This window comes from Erithacus rubecula, assembly GCF_903797595.1.
Source record: "Erithacus rubecula genome assembly, chromosome: 9".
Classification (NCBI taxonomy): Eukaryota; Metazoa; Chordata; class Aves; order Passeriformes; family Muscicapidae; genus Erithacus; species Erithacus rubecula.
In genome coordinates this window covers 17,554,376-17,577,893 of record NC_136660.1, presented here as the reverse complement: position 1 = coordinate 17,577,893, position 23,518 = coordinate 17,554,376, and the positions used below count along the sequence as shown (strand labels likewise).

Sequence of the window (23,518 nt, the reverse complement as noted above, 5' to 3'; positions counted from 1 at the left end):
CAGGGAATCTGCAGCAGCAACTGAATCAGGATCTCCTGGTCACAGGCTAATGCTAAAGCAGGTGGACTGTTCATCCCCAAAGTTACAACCCCTGTTCCTGACACATCTTTTGAGATACTTGCACTCTGTTTGTGCTTGCAGACAGTTTTATTTTGTCTCTGGTGTGGAGATGAAAGTAGCTTTGAGCAAAAGGACTGGAATGTCTGCCCATGGCAATCCTGAGCTATGCAAGGTTTGTGTCTGAGGCCCAGTCTTGTTTATATAGAAGCTTGATTAAAGATGAGTGAGAAATTCTGTTCAAGGGTATGAAAAACCCTTGTCTGTGTTTAAAATCATTAACAGAGTGTTCTCCCCCATCATGGTGCTGAGTACAGATGTCCTGTTTGATTCACACAATAAAAGTAGAGCTTGTGTGCTTCAGGGTTAGAGTTGATGTTAAACTCCAGTAAGGGCTGGAGCTCCCTTAGTGGCAGAGAAGTGAATTCAAGAGCTGAATATGAACTTCATCCTGCTGTGAGAGACAAAACTAAAATTTTGTTTCCAAGCTTTTCTGGGCAGGAAATTTGAAATTGTCTTCCTAAAATAATTCCTAAAGTCTAGTGTGTTTGAATTCATAGTGTTGTGTTTCCAATTCAAACCTGAAATCCATGCTAGGATTCTGCTTTGTGTCTGAACACATAGAAGAAACCATCTGTGAATTTCAGGTAAAATTCTAGACTTCTAAGAAGTTTCTTGTGATGTTGTTTCCCTGGGCTGTTTGTTTCTTTATTTGTTTGTGGAGGTTGCTGGGTTGTTTGTTGTTTTTTAAGAAGATCTAGGTATTTGAATTTGGCTGTTTCTCATTCTTGTGACTGAAAAACTTGTTGAATGGCACAACAATGTTGAGAGACATGTCTGAACTCTGTCTTTTAGTAACACTTAATTTTGCTGCTTGCTGCCTCAAGGATGTAGTGAAAGGAACCAGCCAAGTGTACAAAGAAATATGAATAAAATGTTATTGAAAAAGAAAAAATGTTTACAGGTGGGTCTCCATGCTCTCCACTGCATAGTCACATCATGCTAACATAATACACAATTCTGAAGTGCTTATTATTATTTTTATGATTATTTCTAACTTGGCCTTTGTGTGGAGTTGCCTTCATTTACTTGTACTTAAATGTCTAGTCACTACTGACTCTCCCACAGGCAGATTGGAGGGTCATGACCTTGCTACTATTTCAAGTTTCAGTGGGGAAAGCCAAATATGGAGGAGCTATATGTATTCTTTGGCAGAATCTCAGGTCTGGTGTTACAGAAATATTTTTCCCATCCAGATTTTGCTTTTTGCAGACTCAAATAGAAATATAAATGTTTTGGTTCTCCCCCCCCTCCTCCTCCAAATGTTTGCATGAAAACTGTCTATGAAGGTTTAGAAAGCAGCTGGCTGGTCCAAAGTGGCATCTTAGGGGAAGGGGACTTGCAGTCAGGTTCCTCTGGTACAGTGATTCCTTGACACCAGTTTTGTAGAAATCCAGTGAGTCATCTTCATCCTCTGCTTATTGTGCTTTTTATGGCAATCTTTGTATGGGTTAGTGCAGCTAATTCCACTATATTTACAGTTTGTGATTAATTCTAGGACAAACTTCTGCTCTCTTCTTGCCCTTCATGGCTTGGATGGGCAAGTTGATCTCTTTAAACTTTAGAACAAGGTGTATTTTTACCTAGACCAAACTCAGTTGTTTGCTGTTGGTGGGAGCCATACAGTAAATGTCTTCTTGAGTCCATTTCATTCCTTTGAAGAATCTGGCCTAGCTTGAGCTCAGGCCATCCATCTGCCAAATGCCACATCCTGAAACACATTTGTGTTATGTATTGAGGGTTGTGGAAAGCCTCTTTCAATCACATCTCCTATGAACCATTTGATTGTGAAAAAGGGAGTGTTAGTAGCTCTACTGGGTAAGGTGCAAGAATTAGACTTCACAACTCTGCTTTCACCAAGGCTGAGGATTTTGGTAGAAAAGATTTAGGCAGTGACAGGACTTTCACAGACTGCAGTTTCTGGCTCAGGCAGTTCTGTATGCAAAGGATGAAGTATGTTATCCTTGCAGTGGAGTGTGGTGGGACATTGATCCATTCTGATGTCTGCATCCTATCCTTAAGCTAGAGAGCTGCTCTCTTTATATACCTTAAGGAATATAAATAATTCAGTAAATTAAAAATTGGGAGACTGTCCAAGAGGATTTGAGCACATTGGCTTTTGTTTCTTGAGCTGCACAACTAGTCCCTGGTGGCTGTTGTTTCTCCTCTTTACTGAAAAGTGCCTCTGTTTCCCAGTTTAGTGAATTGCTTCTTGGAGAACCACAGAATACTTCCCAAAACATCTCATTTTACCACTTCTGTTCTGCAAATCAGTAAATGTTCCGTGAGTGTGTCAAGTCAAGAAAACAATTAATAGCAAGAAAATGTACTTCCTTGGCTTGCAGGCAGCTCCCAGCTTGCTCCTTTCCCCAGATTAGCAAGGATTTAAGAAGCACATGTTGTGTGTATGCTAAATCAGCTCTGCAGAAACCACAGCATACCATCATCCTGCTCTTATCTCTGAGTTCCACGGGCAGGCAGGCTCAGCTGCTCAGCACAGGCTGGCAGCTTTAGCTTGCCAGTAGGTGCTGAAAGCCATGCAAGTGTGGAAATGGCAGTGACACACAGCTCAGATGTTATCTCTGCAGCAAAGCCAAAAGCAGTTTCCATGGTGATGGAGAAGCTCCAGGCCACTGGGGATGCAGCTGCTGAATTGGACAGCATCAGTAGCCTTTTCATAGAGGCTGTTCTAATAAAGCCTTTGTGTTTGTGTGGCACTCACTTGGTTGTATCCAGCTCTGGAACATAAAATAAAGGATGAGGGGAAGATGTAAATTGTTGGAATTAGTGCTGACCTAAAAATGAAACAGGAAAAGCAGGGTCAAAATGTTTCAGGTATTGGAGTATCCGCAAGCAACAGGTTTTTGGGACAGCTTGAGAATTTAATATTCTGGTCAGTGCTTTTCTGAGATGTTGCACACCAGCATTGATAGCTCCTAAAGTTTTTGTATCAAGTGGAAGAGTCAGAATCATATCCCTAGCTCTTAACTTTCTTCTGAGTTGGATCCAAAACCAGAATGGGTCTCTTTCTCTGTAGAGATTATAAATATCCCAGAGACTTGGGGAAAGTGGACTTCGGCATCTGAAGCATTTTGAAATGTTTTATACTTTACTTGGTCCCTCTTTTTGGGTAAAAATCTCTCAATACCAAAGCACAGGTATGTGGAATTAATGTCTTACTATAGAGTCATGGCCTATGCTTTCCCTTCTTGCTGAGACAGCAGATACATCATCTCCAGGTTTCCCACACTGGAAATGCATGTTTTGCACTTCTTCTTTGATCTCCTATCAGCCTGTGCTCTGTGGGTGCCACAGCACATCAGCAGGAAATGTCTGTAAAGCTGCTCAATTAAAATAATAATTTGATTATTTTGACAGAGATTTTTGGCAGTGTTAAACTTTGGTTGCTCTCTTCTGAACTGGATGCTAAAAGAGATTTGTATTCTGTCTTTCAGGTGGTGCAGGGGACCGGGAAAAGATGCCTGTCAATCATGAGGCTTTCCTGCTCATGGCTAATTCCCAGAATGAAATGGAAGATTGGGTGAAAGCCATCCGACGGGTTATATGGGCTCCATTTGGTGGAGGTATTGCAAATAGCTCACATGCACATAAATTAAAACATTTGCCTCAAGGTAAAACATATTCTTGTGATACTAGGATATGTGTAACACTGTAAAATCACTGAGATGTCTAGATAAGCTCTTGATTGTCTGAAGTGTTTTGAAGCAAGGAATGGGGTCGATTTTTTAATTTATTTTTGGGTTTTTTTGTTTTTTTTGTTTTGCTAGGGGATGGACAGGAATGAAAGAGGGGTGGATATTCACAGTGTATAACTGTCTCAAAAATGGGTGGTATTAACAAATACACCACTATTGGTCAGTATTCAGTTCTTTACAGCAAAATATTCTGTGGTCCTTAAGGGAATGAAGGATTCTGTCCAGTTATCTCAGTTTTCTTCCATAAGGACAGATGCCCATCTTGAACATCCATACAACAGAAACAGCAAAAGTTTAATGTAGTTAATGTAGAGCCCAGTTGAGGAGGCAAAGCTTCCAAAGGCTTCAGTGGGGTGCAGCCTGAGGAAGAACAGGGTCAGGCTGAGTGAACACCTGAAGGGTAATAGAGCAGTTGATAATCCCTGTAGTTAAAATGAGCACAACATCCTGATTTTCACTGTTGGTATTATACCAAATCTTTGACTTCTCAAGTCAGTAGATTAGATAAGAGTTGTTTTTCTGGTTTAGCATAGAACAAGGACTCACAGATGTTTTCTTCTGGGTTTGGTGTTGGTGGCAGCAGCTTCTGGCCTGGTACAGGCACTGTGCTTTGAAGTGATGGCTGCTACTGATGGAGTTCATGCAAATAGTGGCATCAAAAGATAGTGCTGTCAATCTCTTCTGAGAGGTACAGATAAAAAAGGGCCAGATAAGGGTTAGGTAATACAATTAGTCTTGTTGAAATGAAGTTAGTAATTTTCCTGGATCTAGGAGGGGGAGGGAAAGGTGACCTTGATGTAGTAGACCCAGTGTTTGTTAGTCACTTTGTCCTGAGTTTGTTTTTGGGGTTTTGTTTTGGTTTTTTTTTGTTTTGTTTTGTTTTGTTGGAGTTTTTTTTTTTGTTTGTTTGTTTCAAGTGACTCTTGGAGTTTGGAGTCTCTGGGTAGCAGCACTTGGTTTGTCTGGAGGAGATAAAATCTCTACTGATGCAATTCTTTCCAAGGTCCTTCTTTCACTTAGCAGAGAGGGAGTAGGTACAAAAGTTAGCTTGTGTCTGATCTGAGGTTACGTGTGATGCTGTTGTGCTGTGGGCAGAAAAAAACCCACTTTGCTAGTGGAAAACTGTTTACCAGAATTTCTTCTCAAATTTGAGCATGTGCTTCTTTTGCTTTCCTTCTGAATTCCAGACCACAGTGAAGAGTCTTTTAGACTGAGATCAAGTCCTGCATCAGAAGTCTCAGAATCTCAGAGCTGGCATTTCTGTAGCCATTTTTAGTTGACCTTATGGTGTGTATTTTACAACTTTGCAATGTACATTCAATATATATTGTAAGGAAAAAGGAGGCATTCAGTCATGATAAATGGTGCATTCTTAGTAATAGCCATATTTAAGGCATGATATTGTCAGCACAACTGGTATCAGTGCAAATTTGGCTTCATGTTTTGCTTGTGTTTTGTTGGTCTCTTGAAGTAATTTCAAGACAAACATGTTTAGGTATTAAAATAATAAATAATTAAAAATCCTAATATTTTAAATACAGAAACATGGGAATGGCATAAAGGGAGTGATGAATTTCCTTTCTTATTTGGTTGCATCTTTATGGGCTAGTATTGTCCTAATGAATTTGCTACATTTCTTAAACTTTGAATTTCTCTGCAAAGTGGTGAGATAATATTTTGGTCTTTTCCTTAAGTGAGGCAGATGCTTTTCCATTGATTCCAGGAACTGGAGCTTTATGAGGCATCAAAAACCATAAAATGAAATAATGAGAATGGGGAGATTAGAGCAGTGCAAGGGGGAATATAGCAGTTTCTGTTTGTTGCTGTTTTCCCATCCTGCAGACTTGGTCTGGTTCAGTGATCAAAGTCAGTAAAAGCTGCTTTGACTGTTGGTGAGAGGAGCTCAAGCACTGTAGAAGAGAGGCACTGGTGTTTGTAGAGCTGGAAAGAATTGCAGTTGTGTATCAATGTTTTTTCTCTGTGGATAAAAACCAGCTGAGGACACGGGTACATGCTGGGCATCAGTGTAGCCTGAGCTCTCTGCCCCAGTACTCATCTGCATGAACCTAAAGCTGGCTTGACTATGGCAGCTTTGTAGCCCAAGCTGTAAGAGCAGATTCTCATGTTGTGGCCTCTTCTCTGAGCTGAAGTCCAGCTGCTGTCAGGAGTGATCTTCTACCCCCAGCAACTGTGTGTTCCAGCACACTCCATCCTGCTGGTACTGAGGTGATGAGCTGTGCAGGAGGAAACGACCTGGCAGGAAATGAAAGGGGAGAGGATTCATTTGTAGGGAGATGGAATCCCTGGCCCTGCTAACCATGCAGCTGCTGCACCAGTAACTCCAGCACAACGTGGGCAATGGGGAGATATGATGGGGTGGAGAGGGACAGGCTTCTTCATTCTGACTGCAACCCACACACAAATTGGCTTAAAGAAACCATCCTCAGTTTCTTTGCACTTCAGAAAGGATTTCTAGGAATGCCAATAACTGGGAAAAAGTAGATATTCAAACTGTTGTTCCCAAGTGGTTTTTTTTCAATTTGGGGAAACGATCAAATCTACACCACCTTCATCATAATCAGAGCAGGACAATTTCTCTGAGTGAAATTCCAGCTTAACTCAAATGTGGGAGGACAATAAACATAGCTGTCTCTGTTTTAATGGAATAATTTGAACTCTGCTTTGCCACCACCACTAATTTGAGAGCCAAGTCTTATCTCTCAACACTTTTTAATATGTTAAGCTAAAGGGAGGAGTTAAAAAGCAGGCTTTATTATTAATATGCAAATATCCAGCCCTGGAGAAGGTTGATATGGTGTAAAATGAATTATGCTAAGATAAAAGGGGAGGCTCAACCACACTTTAATCTTTGCTGATGTATTTAAGAAACAAAATAAAAAAAGATTGAGGGTACCTTCTTATGTGTTGATGTGGGCATATGAACTGTGCTTAAAGGTGAACAGCAAAGGCTTCTTAAAATAAAGCAGAAAACTCCCCAAAGGTGTTGAGGATCACAAATTACTGATAGAAGGCACAGTGAGGTTTAAAAGTCATATGGAATGTGTTTTTTGAAATATGCTTCAAATGTGGCTTAAAATAAAATCATAGAGTTCCTAAGTCTTTTGAAGAGGAGCTGTCTTGTTTATAGGGAAAATAATCTCTAACAAGTTTCCTTGAGTTTTAGGCTTCTGAATTCTTGAGTTACATCTCATTTAGAACAGAAGATTTTGTAAAATGAGATTTGAGAGAACTCAATGCATTTTGGTTGTCTTTAAGAAAGAAGTTTGTCACAGCGACTTGATAAAAGTGAGTTTTGGAGCACATTCTGACAGAAACTGTTTTCTATGATCCTTCTTACCTCTGTGACAAATTTTGCTCCATGTTTGTTACAGTGCTAAATCAAAGGGTTTGTGGCCATAGGCTTGGGTGAGAGTGACCTTGCTCTTGCCCTCCCAAACTGGATGCACTGGAAGTGTTTGATGTAGCTGGGGACAGAGGACACTTGGTCTGTACAAGTGGTGGGGACTGTTCTTCTAGTCTGAGGAGGTTCAGCCACCTCGAGGAGGTTCCTTTTTGTGCACCTTCCTCATTCCTGCCTTGCATCAGCTGTAAAACAGAGTTAGTCCAGGATTGGATTTCTGGCCATGAGATACAAAACCCAAGCTTTTTGGTGCCTGAGTTGAATGCCAGGTGGCATAATTCTCTCACAGCTCAGCACACAACCAGCCCAGTATGGGGACAGAATCATTCTGTGTTAATCTTGATTTATGTTTGTGTTTGTTTTCTTCTGTTTATATATTCTGTCTTGCCATGAGCAGTTCCTCACTTCTCTGCCAGAAATGCATGTCTCAGCCCCTTTCTTTCTCCATTACTTTATCCTAATTTCTCCTCCTCTTCATCCCAAGCTTTCATCAGTTACTTGTGATGGAGGGGAGGTGAAGGAGTTGGAAGGGATGTGTTTCCCTTAGGCAAACATGAAGAGTTTTACCCTGTGACAAAGTAATTGTTTTGCCAGAGCTTCATGAATAGCTTTTCTATTCAGGAGGAATAGTCACTGTTAAACTGGTGAGGTCTGAAGAAATGTCCACTGAGGAAGCTCTGCTACTGTCATTAATTCCAAACATCTTTTCCATATATATCAACCATGATGTGTGGATTCTTATTCTTCTGCCAGCAAACAGCACAGAGAATGGGGTTTTTTGGGAACCAGGACCCTGTGAAATTATGTCTTGTATTAGGGGAGAGCTGAAAGATGCAGGACAGGGTATTGAGGTGCAATTTAATTCCTGGCTCAGTGTCCTTATGGGTAATGGAAGACTAGCCCTGCTCAGGGCTAATTAGGGATCCTGCTTTAGATGAGTAAATGTCTTTGAGATAACATCTGCATGTGAGCAAACATGACTGTTTTGAAGGGTCAGATATTGATATTAGATGCATATACACCAGGATGCAAAACTATTTAGGAGCTAGGATACAACATTAGGTTTTGGGAATGTTGAGTTTTATTTTTAATGCCTGTAAATGAGAATTTTCCAGTAAGAGCAGCAAAAACCTAGAGCCGTGTCAGTGAATTGAAGACACTGAAATTCTACTGAAGAGGTATGGAAGAGGAGGAGCGAGGTGGGTTCTGTCATTTCCATTATTATTATTATTCTGCCCAACCTGAAGGCAGAGAGGTGGTTTCTACTCCCTTTCTTGTTTGTGGACTCCCACAGAGTGCAGCCTCTGTAGGATTGCTGACTGGGTCAGGAGGGTGTCAGGGTGGGCTCCCCCGTGCAGGCTCCCCAGGTGAGGGGGAGTGGCCCTGGTGCTTGTTGTGCCTGATACCTGCTGCTATCTCTGCACTCAGATAGCTGGCGCCTGCTGCAGCTTATCTGTGTTTGCTCCTGCTGCTGTCTAATGCTGGGAGATGGGCCCAGCCAGGGCAGAGGAAGAGGAAGATGATGAGGGTTATGAGGTGAGGTCTCTAGGGGATGCCTGAGCCATCTCAGATGAGAGGAGGTGCTGGGTTAGCCTTTCCCCCAGGCAAGAGTGTCACAAATGGTACACCTGTAGATATGGAAACTAAGGTACAGCAACCAAAGTAAAGCTGGGAGTGGATCTTGCTGCCAGAACTGTTTACAACAGAGAATGTTATAAGATCTGTTTCTGAGACCAAATTAAGTTCTCTCTTTTTTTTTTTTTTTTTCCTAATGTATCTCTGTCAGATATAACTGGGGCTTCTACACTGCTTTATGACCAACATATTTTGCCATCATGTTACGGCTTTGAGGTAGAGAAAGGCAATTTTCCTCATTTTTTGTTAAGGAGGGATCTGAAATATTAAGCAATCAGATAACTGTCTGAGGTGCCAATGACTATCTGTAAAAGAACCACTCTGACATTGTTCTGCAAGGCACATGGAAAGAGTGCACCCATGGACCTTCACTGTAGGCATATGTTTGGAAGCATGCCATGGGATATGATGGGAATTTGATGGAAGGGTGTAAACCTAGAATCAAAACTAAAGCATGACAAGATGTTCTTTACTGACTTTTAAACATTTTACCTCTGGAAGCAAGATCCTGCTCCCCTGTTCCTTGCATGTATTTCACTCTGAAGCTGCTGGCTCAAGGCTCTCAGTGGCATTCAGTACCAGTGCCCAGCTGGTCTGGATGCAGTGCTTGGTCATCCCAGAGCAGAACTGGGTGTTCTTGGAGTGTCAGGGCTGTGTCAGGGCTCCTCGGGGGAAAGTCCCCCACTTTCAAAAGGCCTTGGTTCCAAAAGCAGGCATGAGTTCTGTACTCCAACACCATCCCTGGCTGTCAGTAGCCAGCTTAGCTCCAGTGGCTTCTGAAGGATGATGCAGCTTGGCATCAGGTGAATGAATTTCTAGTCCTTTTTCTTTTGCCATGGACAGTCTGGGGCACCAAAAAGCAGGGACCCTGAGCTGGGAATGGCAGGCAGCTTCTCAGTGCCTCTGTTCAACCAGAGAGCAGAGAGAAGAAAAACTACAAACAGAAATCACCTCTGCTATATTTGCAGGTGATCAGGGTAAAGCTTTTCATGGGATTTGCTTGATGGAACTTCTTTTGGTTGGGAAATGCTGATTTGATAAAATAAATCATCATATGGGTATGTTTTCATTTGAATGAAACTTGTGCTAGGAAGAGGTTCTTTAAGCTCAGGGTAGAATTCTTAATGCAAGCTATGCCCAAAAATGGTCTTGTATTCCAGAGGCTGTATAAGCAATTAAGATATAAAATCTGTCTGAAGCCCTTTCCTCAAAAAGAAAAAAAAAATTACTTTGAAAAAGTCCTGGGAAAAGAGACAATTGCAGGAAGGTCTGATGAATAAAATGACACATCTAAGGAGAATTTGAACAGTTGCATGGTCATGAGGTTTACACCAAGAAAAAACTGTGTTTCATGCAGTGCATAATTGAATTGTGTAACTCATTGTCATAAGATGCAGAAATAAAAAGCATGAATGAATTAAAAATAAAATTAGATGTGTTCATAGAAGATAAGTCTACCTGGACAGTCAAAGAAAGATTTCTGGAGGTAGTCACTAGCTTAATATGACCATTTTACAAAGAGCAGTTCAGCTTTAGATAAAATGTGATGGGGTTTGTGTTTGCTTTCCTCTTCAGCTATGATGTGCCATGGAGAGCTGGCAGTGGCTGTGCATTTGTTATATTGTTGGTGGCTGCTGCCTGTAGCACACAGTCTGACCAGTACCACCCCTACACTGGTGGTTTCTCAGTGAGATTGTTCCTGCAATCATTAGATTCATGTTTGACATTTGAGAGCTGACAGTCTTTAAAACACTGGTGGTTGTCACTGCATGTCCTGGCAGTGTATTAATGGGACAAACATGTTCCTGTGGTGTTTCTCAGCTTGCAGGCAAGTATTTTAATTTCTGTGTATTAGTCCTTTGATGAATGTTATGAGAATATGTGATTACTGAATGAAAGGGAATGGTAGCTGGCTCCTTGTAATTGCAATTTAACCATTTAGGACTTGAGAAGGAATAAATTCACTCTGCCTCTCTTTTCCTATTTTCTTTCTAATGTTACCCTTCTCCCATCCACAGTTGTTCCTTTTTTCTTCTACTTCATCATTGTGTAATTGGATTTGCAATTTCCCCTTTGTGTCTTCTCAGCTGCAGGTTAGAGAAGGGAATGTTCAGCTCTTTACCTCTTCTAGAAATGTTTTTATAGGCTCACAAATTTACTGAAGTGTTCTACCTATTTTACAAACAGGAGCTAAATGCTGCCCCTTTCCCAAGCACAACTTGTCATGTTCATCTGTTGCTGGAACTTGTTTCTTGGTGTTTCTTGTGTGGTGAAGCTGTAAGATGGTGAGGATTTTACCTGGACAGGGGAGGATAAAGATAAATAAATGGGAATTAGTTAACAGATTTTCATCATTGATTGAGTTTGAGGATGCAAGAAAATGAAAACATATAAAATTGGCCTGGTAGTGAGTCTTACCATTGAAAGTTAGAGACTGACAGAGGTATTTATGATGAAGTTTGATTTGGATAAGTATCCATGTGTTCAGTGTTGATCCTGTCTGCATCTCAATGAATGATTGTGCTTAGGTTATCAACCCTGGGATATGGAAAAGCTTCAGAACATAAGCTTGTTTGGCTTTCTAAATGGATAATGGATGAAAGTGCCTAATATTCTAAATGTTGGCTGTGAGTCTGGATCACAGGCCCTGCCAGGCTCCTGGATGTCCAGAAATCCAGGTGAATAATTTCATTCCATACTAGAGGTTTCAGACTCTGAGATCCTTTTATTTGAACCCACAGCTGGAATTCTCATCCATCTCTTGTGATGAGACACTGGTAGCAACAGCTGCACTATGTCATAACTGCTTTTTACTTCCCAACACCCAGAATTTTTGTAAAGCTTTTCTGTGCAGGGGGGATCAACAAGCAGCACCACTTGAAGGAGATGACCTGCTGATCAAATGCTTTCTACAGACACAGCTTCAGGCATTGTATGGAAGCTGTCTTTCAAACATAGAGAGACATATGCAAGAGACAATAAGTAAAAAATTCTGTAAAATATGATCTTAGGTTGTGGGGAGAAAGAAGTTGTCCAGGGCACATTGGTCTGATCACTGCTTGCTAAAAGGCATTTTTTGCTGCTCTTGATGTTTTGTTCTCTCTTGCCTTTGTTTAGAGAGAACTAGAGCAATAAACACAGGGGGTTGGCTGTGGATTCAGAATGCTGTGGTTAAGTGATGTTTAGGTCTGTTTGTCATCTTTTCTCTGTGAGCACAGTTACAATCTCAGTTTGGAGAATAAACTGGTCAGTCCATCACTGGAAAATTTACAGTGCTGCTTAGTTGCTTTCCTGGCATATTTTAGAGAGATGGAAAGACACATCACACAGGTTAAGAGGAATCTACTGTGGTAGAAAGGTGACACAGCTATTTGCAAATCTTTAACCTGGAGTGAACTGTTATATCAGTCAGTAAACAGAAGCCTGTTTATCCTCAAAAGATTTTATTTCACCAGTAAATGTTGAGACCCCAAGCCCAGAGCAAGTGAGGGGTGTGGGATGTAATTTTGTTCAGAGAAGAATCAGACCAAAGTGATTTGAGACAGAGAAAATGGGGAAATTTCTGTACAGAATGCATTAGTGCTGAAGTTTTTCCTGCTGGGCTCAGCTCTGACTGATCATCTCTAGTCAGTTCAGGCCAGCTTTCAGCAGATAAAAGACGTTCAAGTGTCCAGTTTACCTGGGTTAAAAAATGAGTCTGTACAAGGTTCAGCCTTCTTGAAAAAGAGGTTCAGCTATGGTTCTAACTTTGCTATTCGTCCCTTTCTATACAAATAGAGCAATTTCCTAGATCTGAGCTCCCTCAGATCTGCTTGAGTGTGCTGTATATTAGCTAATCCTCTAAGCCAGTATCTAAAAATACACACACCCCATGGGCACTTGCTAGACCTGTGCAAGCCAACAAGTTTGCTGACAGTCAGAGATGGGGAGAAATACTCTGAGTTCATGCAGGTTCACCATTCCTGTCTGTTGCAGCCAGGCTGAAGACTGAATTTCACCTGAGTTAGATGCCAAGCCTGAAACATGCCAGTATTCTCAGAGGTTGTGGGAGCTGCAGTGAGGTCTCAAGCCAATCTGGAGGCTTGTAGTGAGGTGCAAAGGCAGGATGCTTTCTACCTGCTCTGGTACCTACACTGCAGAATAGCTGCAGTGGTGCTAGCTCATGAGAGCTGGGGGCTCTCTCCCTGCAATGGCACTGGGGAAAAAATGCCTCCAGCTCCACAACAGCAAGTTCATGGGAGGTGGAATGTTTGAACAATTTTATAATCCTAAATTGTATTTCAGAAAATAAGAGCTGCTAAACTTTTCTACACTTAAACAGCTTCATACAAATGGGGAGAGAGGGAGTTCAGTCTCCATTACTCATTCTCTCCTTGTGTATAGGGAGATCTCCAGGTGAAAACTTCGATGATATTTTATATGCAATGTGGAAAATTATTTGCATTCTATTGCTATTCTTGCAGTATCAAGTATACTTCTGGAGTCTGAAGCTCCTGCAATATATATATATATATATAGTGATTTTTATTCCAGTCTCCTCATATTCCATAGTCTAAGTCATGAATTTTAACACCATGTTTTTCAAAGGACAGAGTTTCATATAAGGAGACAGGTGCTACTTGTGCAGCACAGTGTTGCTGTCACAGGACACCTATAGCTGCAGAGCTCCCCTGTGCAGGGAGCAGCACTGAAGCAGCTGCCATTTCTGCTTTAGTTCTGATGCTTATATGAGCAAGCATGTGCTCCAGCTTATTCCTCTCACCAGAGCTGTGTTTGCTCTTTGGAGAAGAGTTTGCTCAACTTCATCATCTCATAGCATTGTAAGTTCTGCTGAAGTCTTTGAGTCATGCTGGGTTCTTGGGCACAGAGAGGCTGTGAATTTCACAGGTTAATTATACTTTGAGTATAACAATATCCACGTTAAACAGCATGACTTTCTATTTCATTGGGTACCTCCTTGTTCCTGTGTTTTGAGAGATGGAAAACAGAAATGGAGAAGTGAATGGAAGAATGAAAGTCTGCATTTGCTATCTGCTGTGCTCCTATCCCAAACACTGAGTCCTAGGCTCCATTATGTTATTAGCAGATGTGACACAATTTGAGGTATTATTCCAGTAGTGCCAGAAATTAATTCTGGTGGTGTCTCAGCCATTTGCAAGGGGACTTTTCCTGCTCACCAGTTAGCATTGTGGGCAGGCTCCCCCCAACCTGCAGCTTGCTGTGTTCACCACAAGGTAAGAGAGGATAATAAAAGGGTGAAGAATATTCAGGACCTCAATTGTACCTTTGGTTTAAGGATTTCCACCACTTTCTAAACTATGTTTAGTGTGCTTTAAATACTCTCTAGTGTATTGCCTGGGCTTTTGGTGTCCAGCTGTGCAGTACCATGCTGCTTAGGGTGTACCTTAAATAGCTAGGGAATACTTACTATCTTGCCAGTCATGGAATATTTTAATTTGGAAGGGATCATCAATGTCCCAGCTTTTGGTTCTGCACATGGCAGCTCCAAGAATCACACCATGTTCAAGAACTGAAGCTTTTGATCCTGGTACTGCCTTCACTTACCATGAGAGGTGCTCTTGTCCTCAGGAGCTTTTGGTCAAAACAAAGAATACAGAAAAGTTTTTGTTTGTTGTGAGACAGCACTGTCTCACTGGCTAGAATCTCATAGATTATCTGCTGTGTCAGTATCTTCTTGGACATGGGTGTTCAAACTGGGCCACAGTGTAGCTAAGCAAGGCATGGCACAAAGTCCAGGTGAATGTGTTGTGTATAGTGACCAGTGACATTTTAACATCTGAAGCAGTGAGCAGCTGCAGACAGGGATTTTTTTGGTTGTTTCTTTCCCTGCAGAGGGAGAAAACTTAGCCAATACTGCTAAAATTACTGAGAATCCTGGTGCAGGGGTTTTGCATGGTGACTGCTGCAGATCTGCAGTCACATGAGTGCATTTTGTGAATGGGTTGAGGCCTGACCTCTGTATAACTGCACAGGGCATTGCATGGTAAGCGTTTTTGTTAATGACATGCTTCTTACCCTGAGAGCAGGAGCTGAGGGGGGTGAATGTTTTCCTGCAAGTGCCTGGGTATTGGTTCACTTGTAAGGAGTTGTGCCTTCCTCTACCAGTTACTCATCTGAGCTGTCAATTCAGGCAACTCCTCTGTAAAGAGCTAAAGCAGAGGCAGTAAGCACCAAAAAACCTGCACAGGTCAAGGAGTGTAACTTTTCCTAAGCTTTGTTAGACTTTCCAGCATGTCCCAGAGCTGTGGAGGTATTCTCAGAGCATGCTAAGGCTACTGTGGGAAAATGTTCCCTTCCCAAATGAGGTTTCTGCCTCTGGTGCTTTGAAAGCAGATGGGAGGCCAGACCAGGGCACCAGGTTGCCTGCAGCACAGTAATATTGCCTGTATCAGGAAGGATCCAAAGTGTGGCATGCAGACAGCAACTGTTGCTCAGCTTTTCCAGCTATCTAGAATAGATCTGACAAGCAATTAGAGCATGAATATATTACAGAGCCGATGGGGGATGCCTTTGTTAAAACTTGTGACCCATACTTAGCTGCTGTTTACATTGGCGGCTGCGTGGAGGGTGGGCAAGACCCTACCTGCCTGTCTCCCTCCTCTCCCCTCCGCCGGCAGAGCCAGCCGCGGAGCTCTGCTTCCCATTGGATGTTTCAAATGCTTTCTGCACAAGTCATAATTAATGCCGAGTTGTGGAGCTCAGACCAGATGTGCTGCCGAGATTATCTCCCAGGGCAGATGGGCTGCTCTGTGCTCCGCAGCGCTGGGTGCATGGAAAGCTGCCAGTGCTGGGACTCAGAATGTGTCTGATGCCTGAAGTCAGGACTTTCTTTCTCTGCCGCTCCTGCTGTCTGACACTGCCTGGTTTCTGCTTGAAGCTCAGCGCCTGTCATGTAGCAGAGTGCTGCACAAGAACGAGAGGTATGAGACGATTTTCCAGAGTTTAGATTTGTTATGGTTTTCTTTCACTAGAGGAAAAGCAGATATTTAAGTGTAGCCGTAGACAGAGGCTAAGAATCTAAAATAGAAGCTGACTTTACAAAGGAGGAAGAGTGGGAAGGACACAGTCTATGGCCAAAAATACTACTGGATACCAAGCTAGCATGTGGAGATAGCTCTGGGGAGAGGTGTTTCTCTTTGCATATATGCAGAATATTTAAATCAATGTATGTGGGTGAGACCAACTGGCTACTAGTATATGGACACTGCTCTTTCTGGGAATGGGGTTAGAAGACACCAAATTGTACCATTTGTGTGACTCTGAGCAAGTTATCTTGCCAATTTTTCTTGATTTCTATTTGTCTTATGCTTCCTTTCCCCCCCCTCCCCATTCTTGTATTCTTTTGCTGGCTGGATTGTTTAGTTGTTCAGGACTATCTTCTTTAGGTACATACAGCTCCTACCATGAAACTCTTTCCTGTTGCTGCTGCAGTAATTCACATACTCTGTGCTTGGGTGGGCTAGGGGAGGGGAAGCAAGTTAAAGATTTGTGTGTGTTTTGTGCTGTGGAAGCATATGCATTTCTGAATGTCTGCCCGTGATTTTTTCTCCGTGCTTTCATGTGTGAGAGGGACAGATAAATGGGAACTTAAGCATGAAAGTGGGAAGGTAAAAGCAGGCACTTACCTGTGCAGGTGAGCACGTACACAATCTTTATATCCATAAACTGCCTGTCTGTGAGGCTCCGCATGCGTGCGCGGGTGTATGTGCTGCTGTACAGCAGCATCCAGGTGTAAGCCTGATTATCTTCCCACACATCTTTTAACCTGTGTGCAATAAGCTGTGCATGCAGCTGACATGGGTCAGCCTGGACTTTCCATACTTTAAGCAGATGCGGAGTCCTCAGTCCTCTGTATGAAGAAAATCTGCTCAAAAATTGACTTTATCTTTGTCTTTAGTTTATTTTGGTTGAACGCGGAGCCTCTGATGGGGAAAAATGTAGCAGAGAGCATATATTTTCCTGCCCATTGCATGTCTGGACAGCATAGCTGAATGTATAGGCTTTGTATGCCTGGAGCTGGTGGGTGAGCTGTTCAGGCCAGGACAGAGAGCCTGTCTGTGTCTTAGTCAGTACATCATTCCTGGCTTGCTTTTTCCACAAAGAGTCACCTAAATCTTTAAAGAACAGAGGCAGCTTGTTGGAGTAGAGGAAAGAAATTCTGTAGCTCTTTTTTTTTTTTTTTTTTTTTTTTGTATCTCTTGAATCTTTCTGAGATTAAGGATGTGGTTCCAGGCATGCTGGAATTTTTTTCTGCTTTGAAACCAAACAAAAGGGCCTAGCTATAGATAAGGGTATGACAAGGAAAGTTAACCTTTTGGTTGCTAGTACACTTTTGGCTTTATTTCCAGCTTAACTCTGTCTGGAGTGTGGCACTGGCTCCCCTTCTTTAGAATGAAGAAAAAGACTTTAATGTCTTCCAGAGGGATCATCAAATGGAGTGAAGTGCTGCCAAGTGCAGTCTGAGCTGCAGGGCGCAGTGATTAAAAACAGGACTGTGCCTTGAGGAGTGGCAGATGAGGCTGTGTGTGCTGGCTCCACATTGCTGCTCCTGGACAGGCAGGGACAGCAGGCCCTGTCCAAACCAGGGATGCTGTCATGTACTGGGAGTTTCAGGGACATTTTACTACATCACTTTTACAAGCTCTGAGACCTGACAGAAATGACACTATTGATACAGAGTCACAGGACACCAGGTCCTCAGTTTGCCCTGTGTGGCACTGGGAGACTGAGGTAGACACATCTGCTGAGCCTGTAGCCAGTGTGACTGAGAGGCCCAAGTGATAATTCTGAACTTCATCAAGGTCCCCCAGCAGATGCCCAGATGAAAGATTTCTGCAAGCCTGGAACTGTCAGCATCTCAAACTTCCCTTTGACAGTCCCTTTCCAGCCCCACTCCATAAACAGCTCTTAGCTTGCTCTTTCTATGAACCTTAACACTATTTTTCTTTTCTAAGTCTTGGACAAGTTCTGCAGCCACTGTACAGATGAACAATTTCTCCAAGGCAAACTTTCCAGTCCCACTAACTGCAACTCTCTGCTTTTTCTCTCTTAATACCAACCACAGTGCTCTTACTGCCGAAAGACTTGTCCTGGGTGAAATCTTTCTTCTGAGCAGCATCTGTAATGGCTCTTGTTTATGGCTCAGCAAAAAAAAAAAAAAAAAAAAAAAAAAGTAGGATAGAGAGAAAAAGCATGGTGCTGCAGTGTAAATGAAAAACGTAACAAGGGGAAAGCTGCAGTTAGCAAAAGATTTAGCCTGGGTGAAATATTTTATCTGAGCAATATTTGGTGATCCTTTCTAGTGCTTCCCTGGCAAATTAGGGTTCAAGTTCAAGGGAGAGTGAAAGGCATAGATCTGCAACTGGAGTTGGGTCAGAGCAGGGCTGCCAAACCAGGGTGAGAGGCAGCTGGGAGAGCTGGGCTGCTTCACCCTGGCAATGGCTTGAGTCCTTTTCCCACCAAGAAATTACCTATGCAGACTGTGTGATCTCACTAGCACAGCCCTTCAGCAGACACTGTCACACAAGAAGAAACTCACACTTGTGCCAGCTTCTTTCACTCATCCTGTGATAGGCAGACCATCTTCTTCCTCAGTCATGTTTGATTTCATGCCTGTTTTTTCTTGCTACTTATTTGAAATAGTCTGGAGATTTTAGTGCCTTTGTTTCCTCCAAAGATTGTTGTTTTCATCAAGGAGAAAAATGTTACTGACCTCAAGGTGTGAAGAGGAAAGATGGGATCCCCAGCATCTGTCTGTGCAGGAGACACCCACAGCAATGGTGATACTGTGTTTGTGAAGGGTCCATCTGCTCTGAGCCTCAGAGGAGATCACCCTTCTATCTCTGCTACCTTAGCATCACATTCCTTAATCTCTGTGTCAGTGGTCTCTGTTTGACTCTAGTCCACTTGTCTCCAGAAGTCACTCACAGGTAGATTGCACTTACAGAAACCTTTTGCTCTAGTGATTCAAATTGACTGTGAAGACAAGACTGAAATTGCCTGAAATGTATTAGAGATGTTGCTGAGCACACACCAGTCAAGGCTGGGGAAAAGTAAATTCTTTTCAGTGGAGATTATACATAGGGGTGTTCTGTGCATGCTTGCTTATGTGTGTGTCTGACTGCCTTTGTCCTTGATCTGAGTGCAGAACATCTGAGCAAGAGCTTATAGAAGAATTCTGTATATGTGCTTTATGCTTGGGGAATGCAGAGCACTTACCTCTTTCCCAGAGTTTTCTCTACACAGACCCATTGGGAAACAGATTCAGCAAGCAGAGATTTGAGAAATGAGGGCTGCTATTGCCCTGACACGTGCCACATCCTGACCTCCCTGAATTTATATGTCTTGCATCTAGAAAAGTAGACATGTATCATTTTAAGGAAATAGATATGCCCCATCATGACAGCAGGGATTACATGATGGGATTATAAAGCAATCCATGCAAAAGCAGAAGGAGATTCCCTATCCAGGAAACTGACTTCAGAGAAACCCAACTCAGTGAAAATTCAAAGAGATTAGAAATAAGAACTAGTAAAACCTTTACTCTGAAATAAACCCAACATATACAATGATAAAGATAAGTCTCTCCCATGCTCCAGGGCATGCCCTCCTGCCAGGATGAGGGAATTTCCTTTGAGGCTTTTCATGGCCCTCCAGCTTTGATGCTGTAATGCAGTTGTGTAGGCTGTGGTGTAAGGAAAGTTTCTGTTTTCTGATGTATAACAAACAGGCAGGGAAAGGAAACTGCACTTCAGGATTCTTCTTGCAGCTTTCATTCAGTGAATTGAAACTGATAGTGAGATGTTTGTTTCACTGAGGAATCGGCGGGGTTGGACTGAATATAGAAAGCGGGTATGGTTTGACATGGTGTCTCCTATGAAAAACAGTGATCAGTGGTTAGGGAATGTCCTACCAGGAGTTATCAGCCTCTCATGAATGTAGCACTAAAAAAAACCCCAAAAAACACGAAGACATAGTCACTAGTGGGGGAAGGTAAGTAGAGCCTTCAGAAATGACCGAATTCTTTCAGAAATTACCAAATTCCCCATGAATTCCTGGTATGGGCACCTATGTGCAAGCATTAAACATTGCTTCTGACTATTGGGTGTGAAATAGTGTGACTCCAATATTGCATGCTGCTTTTTTTTTTCAGACCTGCAGGTTTAAATGAGAAATCCCTGAATAGAATTTCTACCTGCTCTGGTCTGGTGTCGTCTGAAATTCTGAGAGTAGATTCTGAAATTCTGGGAGTAAATCTGGGATTCCCCCACTTACTGAATTTTTATTGACAAAATATGATTACCTTGGATATCATTTTCCCTTACTCCACCAAACATTGTTGGGTGCTAGAATTGGAATTTTAGAACTCAGCTCAGTGGCAGTCCTTTTAGATGGAGCAGTCTCCTAGTGGTAGGGATTGAACTAAGACCTCTGGCTCTTCTGTGCTGCCCAAAGATCTGATGCCAGAGGTGGCATTCAGCAGCTGGTGCTGGCCAGGAACTCCATACTCCCAAAGAAACAGACAGTGCTTCATACTGAATATCTGTCTACTCTTGATCTGACTAAAGAATTAACCTAGGCCAGTCTGGTTTTACAGAATATGGCGCATCTGATATTTTCAAGATCCAAGAAATACAGCACACACTTTTGAGTAGGAAGGGCAATGGATTTTGCATGAATTTTACTGTTTTGGATTTTTTTTTAATTGTGGTTTTTTTTTTTTTTTGGGGGGGGGGGTGTATTTTTTTATTTCATTCAGCAAGTTTAATTAAAGGAAAAGAAATCAAGAGAGTCTCCCAGGATGGTGGAAGATTCTCACAATATCCAGTTTTAATGTTGAGGGCTGTACTCTGCTGTGTCAGCAGCCCCCTCCTAGTGGCACTGTTGCTTTTTGGGCTGGCCAGCTGCAGACTAGTGGAGGGCTGCTGTGTGATAGTGGGTGCATGCAGGAAGGAAATGTGTCCCATAAAGTCAATGTAGCCTTTGTTTTGGTCTTCTTGGGATGGAAGATGCAATGGAAGTCTAATTACTTAATCTAAATCCAGTTGTGGATAACCATAAACATAACCTTAAGCCCAGCTTCCTTGGGTATGAGATATAAACCAGCTTAGAGCAGAGGATAGTCTGAAGAACTGTTAAGCAGAAAAAAAAAAAATTCATGATGTAATTCTTGTTTTTTAAAATAGCTTTATTCTTCAGAGTCTGTTAGAAACTGGACCTTCACAAGGCTGCCCCTCATGTGAAAGCTTCCCTCCCTGTGTGCCCGAGCAGCAGCTCAGGAAGAGTTTAAGCTGACCCCAGCTGTCTCTCTTGCTCTCTGCTGCCAGGGATCTTTGGGCAGCGCTTGGAGGACACGGTTCAGTACGAGAGGAAGTATGGGCAGCGCCTGGCCCCGCTGCTGGTGGAACAGTGTGTGGATTTTATTCGGGAGAGAGGCCTTACAGAGGAGGGGCTCTTTCGGATGCCTGGGCAAGCCAACCTGGTCAAAGATCTGCAGGATTCTTTTGACTGTGGAGAGAAACCCCTTTTTGACAGGTGAGTTGACATCACCTAATTCAGGCTGTATGTGTGACATGTAAAACCTGCAGGAATATCCATGCAGTGGCAACCCTGGCTTACATGTTCCTTCCACAATATCATTCTCTCTGTTGAAAGTGCTGATGGAGCTCACTCCTGCATGGTGGTGGGTGTGGAGGCCTTTATTCAGTTCAGTGGTGGAGCATAACTCATTGGGCTGTGGGGGGCTCCTCCAGTGTTTCAGCTTAAGCACATGTTGAATGAAAAGCATTGGTAGATTGGGTGCAGCAAACAGAGCAATTGATAGATCCCATCACAGAAATGGGTATGACAGAGGTGAACTAGGTGATGTACTGCTTTCAGATGTTGCATTTTCCCAGGAGATCTGCCTGGACCAATATCTTGACTCTTCCTTGTCACCAGGTTTCAGGATAGTCATCACCATGTGACATGTTTTACCTGGCCATTATGCCAGCAGCTGTTTTGTAGATTCTCAGCTTAGCATCGGTTCCCACGGGAAGAGCATCAGCCCTGTCTCTGAGTGCTCCATCCAAGGGCAGCGTCAGCTCTGCTGTCTCTACACTGGCCCTCAGGCAGTCAGATGATCAGAAAAGTGGATGCTGCCCTTCCAGCCAAACGCTGTCCCTACCCTGTAACTAACATTTCATCCACTCTGTCACATGTACATCCTGCCTGGAGTGAAGGTCAGTGTTGTGCAAAGCTTAATAGCCCTTTGTGAAATAGGGCTTGACCCTGACAGAGACCTTGAACTTCAGGGATATTTGGATCCAAGGGCATTGTGTAGATCTGGTCTGATCTCTATCATAGGTCCATAAATTAGATCAGATCTGGGATCTTGTCTTGGAAGTCTGGCAACATTTTGTGCTGGAACTCACTAGCCCCATTTTTCCAGGTGATGGTGGTGGCTTCTGGTGTATTACCAACACATTAACCTTGGGGGATTGCTTCCCCTGGACCTGCAACCAGTCTCAACACTGCCAATACCTTCCCTGCCCACCACTCCAGGAAGAGCTAGCACTCTCCTGCGTGGGCAGAAAGAGTGTTTGGTCTCATCTTGGGAAGTGTATCTTCAGAGTTTATTTGGAACATTCTTCTAATTCTTCCCTTCCCTCAGCTTCCCAGACCACCCATTCTCCTTCCTTTGATTCCTAACCACAAACACTATTTGCTCCCTAAATGGAAGTGTCAAACATTTAGAAATATTTTCATGAAAAAATAAGTTTGAAATCATCAAATTGTCTCAGTTAATCTTTTCTTAAACAAAAGATTAGATTTTTTAAATTGAATTTTTATTTTGTATTTTTAATTTAATGTCTGGGTGTTCTAGCTCAGAATTGGAATTTTCTTAATTCAGGGCTTACACTCTGAAACAGGGAGTATCAATGAAAAGGCTTAATTAAGAGTGAAAGTTTAAATTTCATGTTTTACTTTAGCTTTATCTAACTTCATTGTTATGTACCCTCTACCCAACATTTTTAAAGCAGAATACAATTGTGCAATGGTTTGGATTGGAAGGGATCCTAAAGCTCATCTCCTTCCAGCCCTCTGCCATGGACAGGGAACCCTTCCATTAGATCAGGCTTCTCAGAGCCCATTCAACCTGGCTTTGGAAACTTCCAGGGGTGGGGCACCCACAGCTTCTCAGGCAGCCTCTTCCCTTGCCTTACCACCTGAGGTGCAGAAAGCACCTTCATTTCCACAGGCACTTGGCTAAACAGATCAGTGCCAAGTGTCCCCTTTAGAGAGGCACTAAGAGCTCCAGGGAGGAATGCCTGCCTTGTGGGTAGTCAGTGTGTGCTGCAGTAACTAAAGTTCTGTGCAGAATCAAAGGCAGCAAGCCTGGGGTACCTGAGCAGAGGAAAGCTGAGGTGTCCCAGGTATTGCCTTTTGCTCTTTGCACCATGTCCCCATGTACATACAGGCTGTCTTATGTATTTGTAGCCACAGACAGCAGTAGGGAGAGGCAGTTCCACTCTGGCTAAATTAAATGCTTCTTCTCCTAGCAACCATAATTTTCTCTATGTATAACTATAACTTATCTCTGTATGGCTGGGATACCTTGACAGCAGAA

The 23,518-nt window shown here is 42.7% G+C and overlaps 1 protein-coding gene across 13 annotated transcripts in view; it reads left to right on the top strand.

Moving 5' to 3' along the window:
• Positions 1-23,518, top strand: part of ARHGAP22 (Rho GTPase activating protein 22) — a gene marked incomplete at its 5' end in the record, with an annotated part of 127,703 nt that overhangs the window by 88,729 nt on the left and 15,456 nt on the right. For 9 of the 13 annotated variants that reach the window (XM_079312853.1, XM_079312847.1, XM_079312858.1 and 6 more), the window contains 2 exons: positions 3,573-3,749; positions 21,237-21,444. In XM_079312853.1, coding sequence (XP_079168979.1) covers positions 3,573-3,749; positions 21,237-21,444 — 385 coding nt within the window. Of the gene's footprint in view, positions 1-3,572; positions 3,750-15,621; positions 15,831-21,236; positions 21,445-23,518 lie in introns of those variants that run through there. The other 4 variants (XM_079312854.1, XM_079312852.1, XM_079312850.1 and 1 more) reach the window with 2 other exon arrangements.